General features: G+C 49.5%; 1 protein-coding gene and 1 long non-coding RNA gene across 2 annotated transcripts; one reads left to right on the top strand and one right to left on the bottom strand.

The window, feature by feature from the left end:
• Nucleotides 1-3,988: 3,988 nt before the first annotated feature.
• Nucleotides 3,989-9,681, bottom strand: LOC100383459 (UDP-glycosyltransferase 86A2). The gene is made up of 2 exons (NM_001398745.1): nt 9,064-9,681; nt 3,989-5,108 (listed from the first exon to the last, which is right to left on the bottom strand). The coding sequence occupies exons 1-2, from the start codon at nt 9,623-9,625 to the stop codon at nt 4,192-4,194; spliced, it is 1,479 nt and encodes a 492-aa protein (NP_001385674.1). The 5' UTR covers nt 9,626-9,681; the 3' UTR covers nt 3,989-4,191.
• Nucleotides 5,115-8,798, top strand: LOC103643526 (uncharacterized). Its single transcript, XR_004855513.1, has 2 exons — nt 5,115-5,575; nt 8,438-8,798. It is a non-coding gene; the product is annotated as an uncharacterized lncRNA (long non-coding RNA).
• Nucleotides 9,682-13,652: the final 3,971 nt, after the last annotated feature.

The following is a 13,652-nucleotide window of genomic DNA, read 5'->3' as shown; positions in this document are numbered from 1 at the left end:
TGGGGAGCCTACTTGATGTAGACTCTTCTTTCTTCTCCTTCGTCGCTTTGAAGGCGACGGGTTGCACCTCGGATGTAGAGGTGGCGCCTTGCTCGATGATTTTCTTGGAGCCTTTGATCATCAATTCAAAGCTCACAAATTTTCCTATCACTTCCTCGGGAGACATTAGTTTATATCTTGGATCACCACGAATTAATTGAACTTGAGTGGGGTTAAGAAAAACGAGTGATCTAAGAATAACCTTGACCATTTCATGGTCATCCCACTTTGTGCTCTCGAGGTTGCGCACTTGGTTCACCAAGGTCTTGAGCCGGTTGTACATCGCTTGTGGCTCTTCCCCTTGATGAAGCATGAAGCGACCGAGCTCCCCCTCTATCGTTTCCCTCTTGGTGATCTTGGTCACCTCGTCTCCTTCGTGCGCGGTCTTGAGCACGTCCCAAATCTCTTTGGCACTCTTCAACCCTTGCACCTTATTATACTCCTCTCGACTTAGAGAGGCGAGGAGTATAGTCGTGGCTTGGGAGTTGAAGTGCCGGATTTGGGCTACCTCGTCCGAGTCATAGCCTTCATCCCCCATGGATGGTTCCTACGCACCAAACTCAACAATGTCCCAAATACTAGCGTGGAGTGAGGTTAGATGGTGCCTCATTTTATCACTCCACATGCAATAATCTTCACCATCAAAAACCGGTGGTTTGCCTAATGGGACGGAAAGTAAAGGGGTGCGTTTGGAAATACGAGGATAGTGTAAGGGAATCTTACTAAACTTCTTGCGCTCATGGCACTTAGAAGTGACGGAAGGCGTGTCGGAGCTGGAGGTGGAGGGCGACGAAAAATCTGTCTCGTAGTAGACCACTTTCTTCATTTTCTTCTTCTTGTCGCCACTCCGGTGCGACTTGACGTGGGGAGGTGATTCCTCCCTCTTCTTGTTGCCGGACTCCCCCGATGGAGCCTTCCCGTGGCTTGTGGTGGGCTTCTCGCTGGTCACCATCTCCTTCTTGGCATGAGCTCCCGACATCACTTCGAGCGGTTAGGCTCTTAATGAAGTACCGGGCTCTGATACCAATTGAAAGTCGTCTAAAGGGGGGTGAATAGGCAAATCTGAAATCTATAAAGTTTAAGCACAACTACAAGCCGGGGTTAACATTAGAAATAATCGAGTCCGAAAGAGAGGGAAAACAAAATAAAAAAATAAAGCGGATGAACACAGTGATTTGTTTTACCGAGGTTCGGTTCTTGCAAACCTACTCCCCGTTGAGGTGGTCACAAAGACCGGGTCTCTTTCAACCCTTTCCCTCTCTCAAACGGTCACTTAGACCGAGTGAGCCTTTCTCTTCAATCAAATGGGACACTTAGTCCACTACAAGGACCACCACAACTTGGTGTCTCTTGTTTTGATTACAAGTGAGTTGGAAACAAGAGTAGAGGAAGAAGAAAAGCGATCCAAGTGCAAGAGCTCAAAAGAACATAAAAGTCTCTCTCTCTAGTCACTAATTTGTTTGGAGTGATTCCGAACTTGGGAGAGGATTTTATCTCTTTGTTTGTGTCTTGGAATGAAGTATAGAGCTCTTGTATGAGGTTTGATGGCTGAAAACTTGGATGCATTGAAGTGTGGTGGTTGGGGGGGTATTTATAGCCCCAACCACCAAAAAGGTCGTTGGGGAAGGCTGCTGTCGTATGGCGCACCGGACAGTCTGGTGCACCATCGAACACTGTCCGGTGCGCCAGCCACATCACCCAACCATTAGGGTTCGACCGTTGGAGCTTCTGACATGTGGGCCACCGGACAGTCTAGTGGTGCACCGGACAGGTCCTGTTCACTGTCCGGTGCGCCATCTGACGCCTGCTCTGACTCTGCGCGCGCAGTCGCACACTGTTCACTGTTCCTGTAGCGTTGCAGACGACCGTTGGCGCAGGGAGTCGTTGCTCCGCTTGGCACACCGGACAGTCTGGTGCTACAACGGACAGTCCGGTGCTACACCGGACAGTCCGGTGAATTATAGCGGAGTGGCTTCCCAAATTCCCGAAGGTGGCAAGTTTGGAGTTGATCTCCCTGGTGCACCGGACACTGTCCGGTGGCACACCGAATAGTCCGGTGCGCCAGACCAGGTCAGCCTTCGGTTGTCTTTTGCTCTTTTTATTTGAACCCTTTCTTGGACTTTTTATTGGTTTGTGTTGAACCTTTGTCACCTGTAGAACTTAAAATCTAGAGCAAACTAGTTAGTCCAATTATTTGTATTGGGCAATTCAACCACCAAAATCATTTAGGAAAAGGTGTGAGCCTATTTCCCTTTCAGTTTGTATAGGTAAAGCTTTGAGAAAGCTTCCGCTTTCTCAACTTGCTCAGTGTCATCTCGATCTCTGGGAACCCAAAGCTTCGAGCAACGTTCTTAACAATTTTAGCTTCTCTAGCTTCGGGATGCACACCAAGACATCTTTTCCTCCACCAAAGATCATAGCCCTGGAGTTGTAACCAATAGCTTTAGCTTGCTCTTTTAGCTTCGAAGCATCTTCCTCGTTTAGATCACCACTGGCAAGATGTCTAACAAAAAAGTCATTTTCTTCATCCAATTCTTTGCCAGAAGAGCGAGCATGTCCAACCTTGTCTGGCTTTAGAGCAGTGCTTAGCTTTTCGAGCCCCCTTTTCAAATCCTGAATATTTACCAGCTTCGACACTTTTTGCTTCAACTTCTTCCTCCTTTGGTGACGAAGGCCCAAAAATTGCATCAATAAGAGATTCGATCCGTGAGCTTTTTTCTCTTGCTGGTGATTTTTCTGTCATTGTAGGTGATGAAGCATGACCTTCTTTGCCCGTACCCTTTGTAGTCAGTAACATGTTGGTCAGCTCTGATCCCAGCCGGCTTAACGTGGAAAAAGGTAGATATTGAGTCATTACCTCAAGAATCTGAGTGCACCCTAAGGACAAGGTGGAAGCACTTCCTCTCCCCTGCTCTTGCACAACCGTTTTCTAGACCTTTGCCTCAATAATCTTAACTCTTTTTCCCCTAAAGCTCGCTCTAAAGGTGGTGATTAGCAGAAAGCTTCGGAGTCTAAGAAAAAACCACCAGTAGATAGGTGCGGCGACAGTAAATGTAGTTTTGCTTCACCACGCTCCTCTGTTTTTATAAAAGAACTAGGCACAGGGCGCAAGAAGCCACACTCTCACTTTCCCATTGTCTGGTGGACCGTAAATTTACGTTAATCTGTTCCAAAGTGTTTTTCTATCATTTTCAATAACGAGGGGACATTTATTCTTCATCTCTGTTCCCTGCGGCGATAAATTCCTGACGAAGATCCCCGTCCCCGTTTAAATTATAATTAGAACATACTTTCTTTATTATTAATGCAAAACATTGTCACTTATACACATTGTCAGATGTAAGAAACCATTATATGTACATCAAAATAAACACATTTGTACAATGAGAGATATCTTGATAAGGTAACTATTTATTTTTATCATTAATTATTACACAAAAAATCGTCACGTGTATGTTTAACGGATCCCCACTAGAAACGGGGATGAGGAATGCTATTGTGGGGGAAAGAATTTTTTCCTCATTTACATCCTCGTGAGATAAAACTTCCCCGCCTCTATCCCTTGACGGAAGAATTCCCCGGGAAAATCGGGAATCAGGGCTCATTGCCATCTCTACTCTGGTATATCTAGAGCTATTTCATTAAACGTTTCATAAAAATAAGATTAGCTTCACCGCTGCTTTGGGGGCGTTTGGCAGAGCTACCACAGCTCCACTCTCAGCGAAAATCATTCCCACGTAATCAAACGGTAAAAAGTGAAGTGCCCTATGGTGGGAGCGGAGTGAATCTAGTCTCCATTTGTACTCCTAGCCAAAACCCATCAAGAATCACTTCACACGTTATTTGCCAAACATTTTTCGTCAGATAAATTTCACTTTTAATCATTCGGAATCACTATACATCGACTCTCGGAGCTTTACCAAACGAGCCCTTCGTAAAACTATAGACTGATCAAGCTAACTTGAAATTCGTGACACGATTCATGTTTACATTGGTAACACAGGTACAACATATCACTTGAGCAAGCCTGCAGAACAATATTGTCCTACCGTACACTGCATACACGCTTCGATCAAGACAAGTTTATGTGACGCAATACACGCTGTCGCTAAGGATACAAGGCCTACATCGCAGCTGTATTCTGGGGCCAGCTCAGCTGGCGTCCTTGAGCTTTCGCTTGAGCTCGTCGACGAAGTCGTCGAAGTTGCGCCGCGACGAGCCACCGGGCGCCACGGCAGCCTCGAGTGTGGCCCTCAGCTTCCTGACCTGGTCCCTGAGCTTGAGGCCGTGTTCCCCGGCCATGATCCCTTGAATCCGCGCCCTGACCTCGTCGGCGTGCACCGCGCCGCGGTCCCCGATGGAGACGCCGGCGCCCCACTCCCGCACGACGAGGCGGCGGTTGGTGAGCTGGTCCGTGAGCAGCGGGAAGCAGAGCATGGGCACCCCCGCCCAGACGCTCTCCAGGACGGAGTTCCAGCCGCAGTGCGTGAGGAAGGCGGCGACGGCGGGGTGGGAGAGCACCTCCACCTGGCAGCACCACTGGACGACGAGGCCGCGGCCCGCGGCGGCCGCGGCCTCGGCGAAGCCCTCGGGCAGCGGGCGCGGGTCGTCGGAGCTGACGATGTCCGGGCGCATGACCCACAGGAACCGGGCGCCGCTGGCCAGCACGCCGCCCGCGATCTCGCGCAGCTCCTGCTTGGTCACGTGCGCGTAGCTTCCGAAGGAGATGTAGAGCACGGAGCCGGGCGGCTGCGCGCCCAGCCACCGCGAGCAGTCGTCGGACTCGGGCCACATGGACGTGGCCACGGCGCTGCGCGCGAAGCCCGCCGGGAAGATGGGGCCCACGGCGTAGAAGGGCCTGTCGGCGCGCAGCGCGGCGATGGTCGACGGCTCCAGCTCCTCCACGGTGTTGCACAGGACGTAGTCGGCGCGGCGGGCCTCGTCGAACGCCCTGAAGATGATGCGGTGGACGACGGAGGTGGTGTCCGTATCCTGAAGGTACGACATGAGCTCGCTCGGCTCGATGGACGCCACGCCCGGGATGTAGGTGATCGTGTCCTTGCGAGGATCTGCATATCCATCATGCATATACTCCTATGTTTTAGTGAAATATATATAGGACCGGCTGGCTGGCGCGAATATAATGGAAGTGCGTGGTACGTGATTTCTGTCACGATCGATCAAGATGCATGCATATATAAGGTTGATGTGGCCCTGCAGAGGGTACGCCTAGGGAACACACTACTCTGGTGGTCAGGCGATGCTCAATTTCAGTGACTCATTTGTGTCCGGTGGTCGTCAACATCGGCATCGATCATCTAACATCCGCTACGTTACTGTCGTTGTCGCGTCCCGCGGCCTTCTCCATGTTCATTGCTCCTATTTCGTTTCAGGCCGGGGCAGGATAATGATTAATAATTGGGGTAGCAGACAATCAGCACCAAAGATTTGATGATGTATGGCAGCAGAAACTGCCCGCCCTCATTATTGACTACGGAGTATACATTGATGACGGATGCACGTACTACCAGACAAGGTTAATTAGTTACTCCTCCGTTCCCTATCTTAATGTTAGAAAGATTTATTCTAAATCAAAGTTTTAAATTTTTGACCATTAATAACAAAATATTTATTAACATTGACTACATAAAAATAGAACTATTACATTTGTTATTAAGACATGTAGCACAATATATAATTTCTTTAATTTAAAAATAATTATTTTGTATAGATATTGTTGGTCAAAGTTTAAAATTTTGACTTAGGACAAATATTCGTTACCTTAAGATAGGGGAGTAGATACTAAACCCACCAGTGAACAGTGATAGGAGCAGCTAGACGATGGATGGGCTAAACTTTTCGACACAGATGGGAAAAAAGAAGATGGTATCAACGACGTGTATACCTCAGCGTTTGTAGATGAAGGACTCGCACTACAGAACGGTGTCATTACAACTATTATTATTATTCAAAGGCAAGCAAAGGCATGTTAGGAGCCGTGCGTGCAGAGAGACTACCAGTGTGACGACGGCTATGATACTGTGAATCAGGAGTGCGGTGAATTATCAAATGAACAAAACACATACGTGCGTGAGCAGTACTTTTTTGGGGTTCTCCTTTTAATATATATGCTGGATATTAAATCGACGTCAAGGAATTTTAATTATTCCAATCCACGGCTACCAAAACACATAATATGATATCCGTGTATTCGTATTAGTTTTTTAATATAACTAAATACACATGTCCAAATTTGCTTTCTATTGTTTTTCTCTACAAGGTTCTACATCCATAGCAACCCAAAAGACAAAATAAATAGAGCGGCATGCTGTCCATTCAGGCTGGTTTCAGCGATGATGGACGTCTACACTTAGGGGGTGTTTGGTTTAAAGAATCACTACATCTAAATTGAGTTGGTGCATCATGGGTTCATTTCTCAAATTTGGTGGGATGACCTCATTCCTCATATTAGTACTAACTAACTATGAGGAATGAGGTGGTGATGGATCAACTCATTCTATTTCACAAACCAAACAAAAATATTGAGGAGTGACAAGATGATGAACTAACTCATTCCTCAAACCAAACACTATTAATGTGGTTGAGTCGGTAGTCGATACTAATTAATGTTAGTGGGTTCGGTCGTTCAGTCATTGGGCCAGCCAATCAGTCACTTCTATAGGCACCGACAGTATTGGATATGGATCAATTCGATACTGATCGCTAGCTGCATTAGATTACTGATCGGTACTGGTCGTCTATTATCACGTCTCCCTTCTGATTGGTTTGCTCCGTTTTTTGCCGTTTCAAGTTCACAGATTCCAAAAAAACTATATAATAGAAAACTTGGATCCACTCTATATATATAGGAGGGATATTTAGGTTCGTTCATTCACACTTCTCACTTCTCTGATTCGCTCGTCTTTCTTAATGTTGTAGACGAAGTTCGAACCTCGATACTTGCATCGACTTGCTCAACGAGCAATCTCTACAACGTCCCAACACCACTGTCGTTGTAGATCAGTAGGTATTCTTCGACGCCTTTTTTCTCCCATACATCGTTGCGATGTGATGTTTTTTGCCCCATCCCCAATCCATGCATGAGTCTAGAATTTATGTTTCCGTGTTCATATGCTTCTCTCCCATGTATCACTTTCGATCATCCGTGGATGCTCCTCCTTCTCCAAGTGAAAACGATCCTCTTTCTACCATTGAAACTTCTACCACAACACTCTTCTCACCATGCCCTCCTTCGTAGCCATATGAGTATCTATATTGTGCTCTTTGTCAAGGTGTCTGTCTTCCATTTTGTTCTCATACAAGCAATGATTGTGTCCATAAACCAGCGACAGTGAGCTATACTCACCCAGTCCACTTACTCAAATGATCCTCAATTTTAACGGTTAAGGGATTAGAGTAAGACGGATGGCGAATAACTAGTAAGTAAGTATATATATAATTATAAATTCTACATATTTACGTTTACTTATCGTTACTGCATACCGTAGACTACTATGTTAGTGGCAACTGAAAGAAGCGATCGGTCTGTCTTGAATACGATGATGTGCACTGTATAGCTAGCTGTAATAATAATGCAAGGCGCCTTGGGCGACCGGCTAGCAACGTGCCGACGTGAGCCGACAGTGAGATAGGATGGTTCTGAAGAATTCAGACCCATGCAGATGGAGGCTCTAGCGTGTGTGGCCCAGACGGCGACCGGGTGGATCTGCCACTCCTGGCCCTCCACCTGCGTCTGCGTGGCTTTTTAGTTGAGGAGAAAGCGGTGCAGGTCGTCCAATCGGGTTTTGGCTGGAGGTGTTTGGGTGAAAGACAAACATGGAGGCAGGCAGCGGCCCGTGTCTGGTGTACCACTGGTCGTGGACTCGTGGTCGGGGCTGCTCTCGTCATGCGCCGCAGCCTCTGTTCAGTCCGCTGGCACTTTTGTCCTTCAAGAGCTGGTTTGACAGAGATCATGATAGGATACGTAGGGAGAAATTCTCTTTCTATTTAATCTATTTAATTTTAAATAGTAAGTGGATTTTTCTCTCATGGATTCTCTCGTGATCCATGGTCTCCAAATCAGCCCTAAATTTCATTTCAACTCATATTATTATTTACGTAAACTTAGATAATGCTACCGATAGAGATAGAGTTAGACACATGCATCATATTCCACACATCATTTTCTAAGGGTTCTTACTTTTAAAGTACACACCGTTTGAGTGATCGTTTTGTTTGTCTTTTCTTCCTTGAAACATACTCCCCTTGTACCGTTTCAAAGCGTCAATAAAGTAGAAGTTTATAAATATCCATATAGTACGTTGCACGTAATATTGGTTATATAAGTATATTTGAACTACACAAACCGAAATCTAATACTCTCTCCGTTTCTTTTTAGTTGTCGCTGGAGGGAGTATAGTATAACAACATCTCGAAGGAGTATGCTACTTGAGTTTTGCATTGGCCGACACTGATGCTGGCCAGGTTTGGAGGGTAGTATGGCACGGAGACTCTTCTACGCCGGATATACCAACTACTAGCTAGCTAGTACTGGAATTGTACAGAGATGCTTGGCTTGTCCAACTTGTATAGATAGGTGTCAGTTCATGTCTTGTTTGCTACAGATAGATTTCTCTCCAGGTTGTGTGGAGCAGTTCAACACATGTTTTTTTTTCGACAGATAAATCTCACCAGCTTCTGTTCTCATACTAGCTGCGTTGCATATCAAGCTGAAAAAGCAAGCTTGGATATTTTTTTTCTCTCCCAGTGTCCCAGTTCTAGCCATATTAATGATAATAAAAAAGGTATCCAAACGTTTTTTTTACCAAAACAGTTTTAGCTTTATTAATAACGCTGCTCGTGGAGCTAAACGAACAAAAAAAACCAATTTACTAGCTAGTGAAAAAAGGTGGCACCAAATTAAACAGGGCTTAATTTTAGACGACATGCATATATGCGATAAGAGATCGAGATATGGACGAGGTGACAGCAGCTAGCATCATCCCATCAGTTTAGCTGAGTTACCTTTGCATTTGAAGTGGCCGTGCTTGGTGAGCAGGTCCATGTGGTAGTAGAGGTTGAAGATGAGCGCGGGCTCCGTCCAGAAGGACACGTACGGGACGCCCAGCTTCCGGGCCAGCGTGGCCGGCCACACGAAGAAGGTGTCGACGACGAGGCACGTGGTGGCCGGGTCCACGACGACGCGGCGGCGGAGGAGGTCCTCGACGTGGGCCGGGAGCACGTGCAGGACGCCCTCCATGAACTGGTCGTGGTTCAGCGACCGGTCGAAGCCCAGCGGGAAGCCGTCGCTCACCAGCTCGTACCGCACGTCCAGCTCCTCCGTCGTCGTCCCTCCCCCCCGCGCGCGCACGCCGGCGAAGATGTCGCCGCCGGCGCCGATCTGGTGGTGCACGGACTCCGTGTTGATGAAGGTGACCGCGAACCCGCGCTCGGCCAGCCGCAGCGCCAGGTGCACCGCCGGGATCACGTGGCCCTGCAGCGGGTACGGCATCACCACGGCGTGCGGCCTGCCGCGGCCGACGCCGGTGCCGGTGCCGTTCGCTGCCACGGCCTCTTCTTGACCCATATACGACGCGCGTTCTCCTTCTCTCTCTCTAGTGTGTGGTGGCTGTCAAGTGTCAAGAAAATATGCAAGTTAAGGCAGCGGGATCGGCGGGCCGATATATAGGATAGGAAGTACGTGAGGGTTGATTGGTCGCGTTCGGCGTACCTTCGCGAGCGCAGGCCCAGCTGCAGTTATTTTTGGAAGCGTTAATGGGTGCTGGGGCTCGGTGTTGGAGGCTTTGGAGCAACGTGTTGCCACGTGATTGTTACGCACGTACCTGTCGACGTCAGTGTGTCCCTCCAGACCATCCGGAATTTAGTTTTTTAAAATAATATTATAATGAATAATTGTGAATTGTTTATAAAGAATAGCAGTGATGGCCCATATGTTGGAGACCAAAAAGAGCTTCGCGGACGGTCCGGACAATCCGCGGTGGTCAGGGGCGGACCCAGGCCTATGGCCGCCTGGGCCACGGCCCGGGGCGCAGGCCCAATATTTTCTTAGAAGAGCCGTGAGCCGGCACAAGAGCACAGACATAGCCCAGCTCGTAAAGTCGTGAACGTGAACTCTAGCTGTGGACTCGCCGCGCCGCCGCCTCTGCTGCCGCGCCGCCACCTCTGCATCTGCTGTCGGCTGTCGCGGTGCCGCCTGCCGTCGCGCTCGCAGCTCGTGCCCTCTCGGCCTCTGGCGCCTGGGCGGCTCTCGCAGACCGCCGCGCCACCCTGACCCAGTTCGCCGCGCCGCCCAGCAGTGGCCAGCAGCCCAGTCCGCCGCGCCGCCCTGGCGACTGTGCGCCTCTCGGCGAGTCGGCGGCGCCCGCGCAGATGCCCAGCCCAGTCCGCCGCGCCGTCTCCTACGCAGCTCCGCCTATACGCAGGTAGAAGACTTCTCAAGTGTTTAATCCCTTTTAGCTTTTAAGACTTTAATTAGAGTTGTATTTCATCTTTAACATCTATGATAACCTTGTTTTGCAGTACATTTTTTATATGTTGCTAGCTTACTATTAGAGTTTATAGTAGCTTCGGCCCGGGCCTTGGCTAATTTCTGGGTCCGCCACTGGCGGTGGTGGCGCGGACGGTCCGGACAGTCCACGGTGGTGGCGCGGATGATCCGCACGTGCGCAAAGTAAGTTAGGGTTCCTAGTTTCTCGCGGAATTTGTTATCTAAAACCGTAGGATTAACTCGAGAAGCAGTTTGAAACGGATCCAGACCTCCCCTTTATATAGATGAAGGGCTACGGCCGATTGAACCCCCAACAATCGATCAAATGAAGTCTATTTCTCGTTTTTACTTTATGCATTAGGAGTAGCTCTAGTTTAGTTCTAGTTTAGTATTCTAATCTTCAAATTCTTCGCTTCTCATCGACTCTACGTCGGTTAGAGGAGTCTAGGTCGGCCTGCTGAGCCTAGACGACCCCTAGGATCTCTCCTCCCCGACGGGGTCCCTCTCGGGAGCGAGATCCACACGTGGACCGTCCGGCCGTCAAGCAGGGAACCCTAGCCCTGCGCCAGGTCGCGGACCGTCCGGCCTCTGGCCGCGGACCATCCGTCCCTGTGCAGAGAGCCACGGTTCTCACACAGTGATTGGCGCTCAAAAAAGGCACCAACACACTTTTGGCGACTCCGCTGGGGACTCTGGTGTCTAGATCTACTAAAATCGGACCCTCAAATGGCCGGTTTTAAATATCACACCGATATCTGTCCAGAGAATATCTTGAAGACGGCTGTTGAAAATCTAACAGCCGATGAGCAACAACAATTCGAGGACTACATGCGTCAAGCGAAGGAGAAATTCCTATCACAATACACGGTGGATCGCCACCAAAAGGTTATCAAACATGAAGAGACCGACGTCGCATCTCTTCTATCTTCGCTTCAAGTCCCCAATGTGAGTAAACCCGACGATATTCAATCTATTAAGTATTATGTGGATCAGTGGCAGGATCAAATGAAACAACAGATTGTAGGGTTGGAAAAGTCAATTAGAAAATTAACACGTGCGTTGGTAAAGTCTGTTGCTCCTAGTTTTCCATCATATGAAACTAGTAATAGGGTATTTATGTCCGATCATTGGCAACAAATGGGGATCTGCAGCCCCAGCCTTTATATAGTATGCCGATGAACTCATATTCAGGGCAAATACAACCACCGTTGTCCCTGCTTGGTAGATCGGCGCCCCTGAACGCGGTCGGACCGTTCGAGCCTCTGCCCGGACCGTCTGACCCATATGCGGACCGTCTGGCTTGCTTTGCCGGACAGTCTGGGGCCGCCATAGGACCATTGTCGTCCCTGATTGCCAGAACGACGACCCTGGACGCAGTCGGACCATCCGAGCTTCTGCCTAGACTGTCCGGCCCTTACGCAGACCATCCGGCTTTCCCTACCGGACAGTCCGGGGCCACACCAGGACTACCACGTGGCGTCCCGATAATGGCAAACGCAATCGGTCAGTTCGGATTTACCACCAGACAAACCGGATACGCATATGCAGAACCTGCTGTTGCACACCATGCACCAAATTATTACACACCACAACAGCAGTATGTTTTGCCCTCTACATATTTAAATCATAACGCACTATACAATCACAGATCGATCAACACTATCGATCGGTCACGACAAGAAGGTCGGTATACTAATGCCGACCAAATGAGCCCCACAGCCCAGGATCCGGTGGTCTGCTACCGGGTGCAATGGAAAAAATTAGGGAAGAGATGACTGAACTATTTCGAGATAAGTTCGGAGTTAGTATAGCCAGAGTGGGCAATCATACAAAAAGCCATATAATCACCGGTTTGACACTGTCCTATATCCACAAGGGACAAGGATACCAGAATTTTCTAAGTTTTCTGGTGAGAATGGGAGAAGCACACACGAACACATAGGCCAGTTCCTAGCACACCTAGGCGAATTGGCTGATGGAGAAGCATTTCGTGTTCATTTATTTTCTTTATCCCTTACCGGTACCGCGTTTGTGTTGGGGCGAAGGCAAAGACGCCACCCTTCGCTCGACGCCTTTCGCTGCAGTCGCTGCAGTCGGTGAGATCCGCGCCCTCCAGTGGGGCGAAGCCTGGGGGCGGCTGCGATTGTCCTTCGGGCCCGCAGGTGCGGAAGGTGTCGTCTTCGCGGGTGCGGGGAATATTGTCTTCAGTGGGCTCTTGGTGGGTGGATTGGGTGAGGGCGAGGGCCTTGCCCTTTCTTGCGGCCAGCAGTGCTGCCTTCGCAGCCTCGTCAGCCTTCGGGTTAGCTCTCTTGGGTGCCATCGCGGGTGGTCTTGTCGTAGCACGAACGGTGGGCGCCAAATTGCCTCCGCTGTCCATCGATTCGTGGAGAAGTCTCAGGGACAAGTTCCTCCTCAACTTCCAAGGGTACCGTCCAGACACCGACGCTTTGGCCGAGCTCTCGCTCTGCAAACAGCTGGAAAAGGAGACTCTGCGGGAGTATTACCGCAAATTCTTAACACTCAAGTCACAGCTGCCCTCCGTCGATGATCAGATCGCTATCCACTACGCCATCAGTGGCCTTCGGGCCGGCGTCCTCTACAGCCACTGTATCAGAGATCCACCCAAGAACCTTCAGGAGCTATATCAGCTCTTTGAAAAATATGCCAAATCCGAAGAGCTCCACCAGCGCAAAGTTGAGTCACAGCGGAAGCCCAAAGATGCCCCGCAGTCCAGCCGCACATGGACGAGGACTCCGCAACCAGACTCCGGTCGAGATGGCCGCAGTCAACAGCAAGTGCACAACATCGCAAACCAGCAGCCTGCTGCTGACCCCCCTCGTCGCCAGGAATATCCCCCCCAAGGCCGCGAAAACGGAACTCGTGGCAGGGGCCGAGGGCACGCGCAGCCGCCGCGCCGGTTCTACTGCCTTTTCCACGGCGAAGACTGCGCCCACCAAACCAAAGACTGCCCCGAAACGAAGGCCACCAGAGACAGAATGGCGCGGGCGCAGCCAGCCGACAATCCCAGAATTGTCGCGCATAATTACCAGCCACCCCCTCCACCATATATCCACGCTCCCGCTCCGCATCCACCGCACCACGCTTA

This window comes from Zea mays, chromosome 1 (genome assembly GCF_902167145.1).
Source record: "Zea mays cultivar B73 chromosome 1, Zm-B73-REFERENCE-NAM-5.0, whole genome shotgun sequence".
Lineage (NCBI taxonomy): Eukaryota > Viridiplantae > Streptophyta > Magnoliopsida > Poales > Poaceae > Zea > Zea mays.
This window is presented reverse-complemented; position numbering and strand designations above follow the sequence as displayed.

Excerpts from the sequence above, each read along its gene's own strand:
- LOC100383459 (NM_001398745.1), bottom strand. The coding sequence starts at position 9,625 with ATGGGTCAAGAAGAGGCCGTGGCAGCGAACGGCACCGGCACCGGCGTC. Across the intron at positions 5,109-9,063 it reads CGGCCACTTCAAATGCAAAG|ATCCTCGCAAGGACACGATC; the intron begins GTAACTCAGCTA and ends ATGGATATGCAG.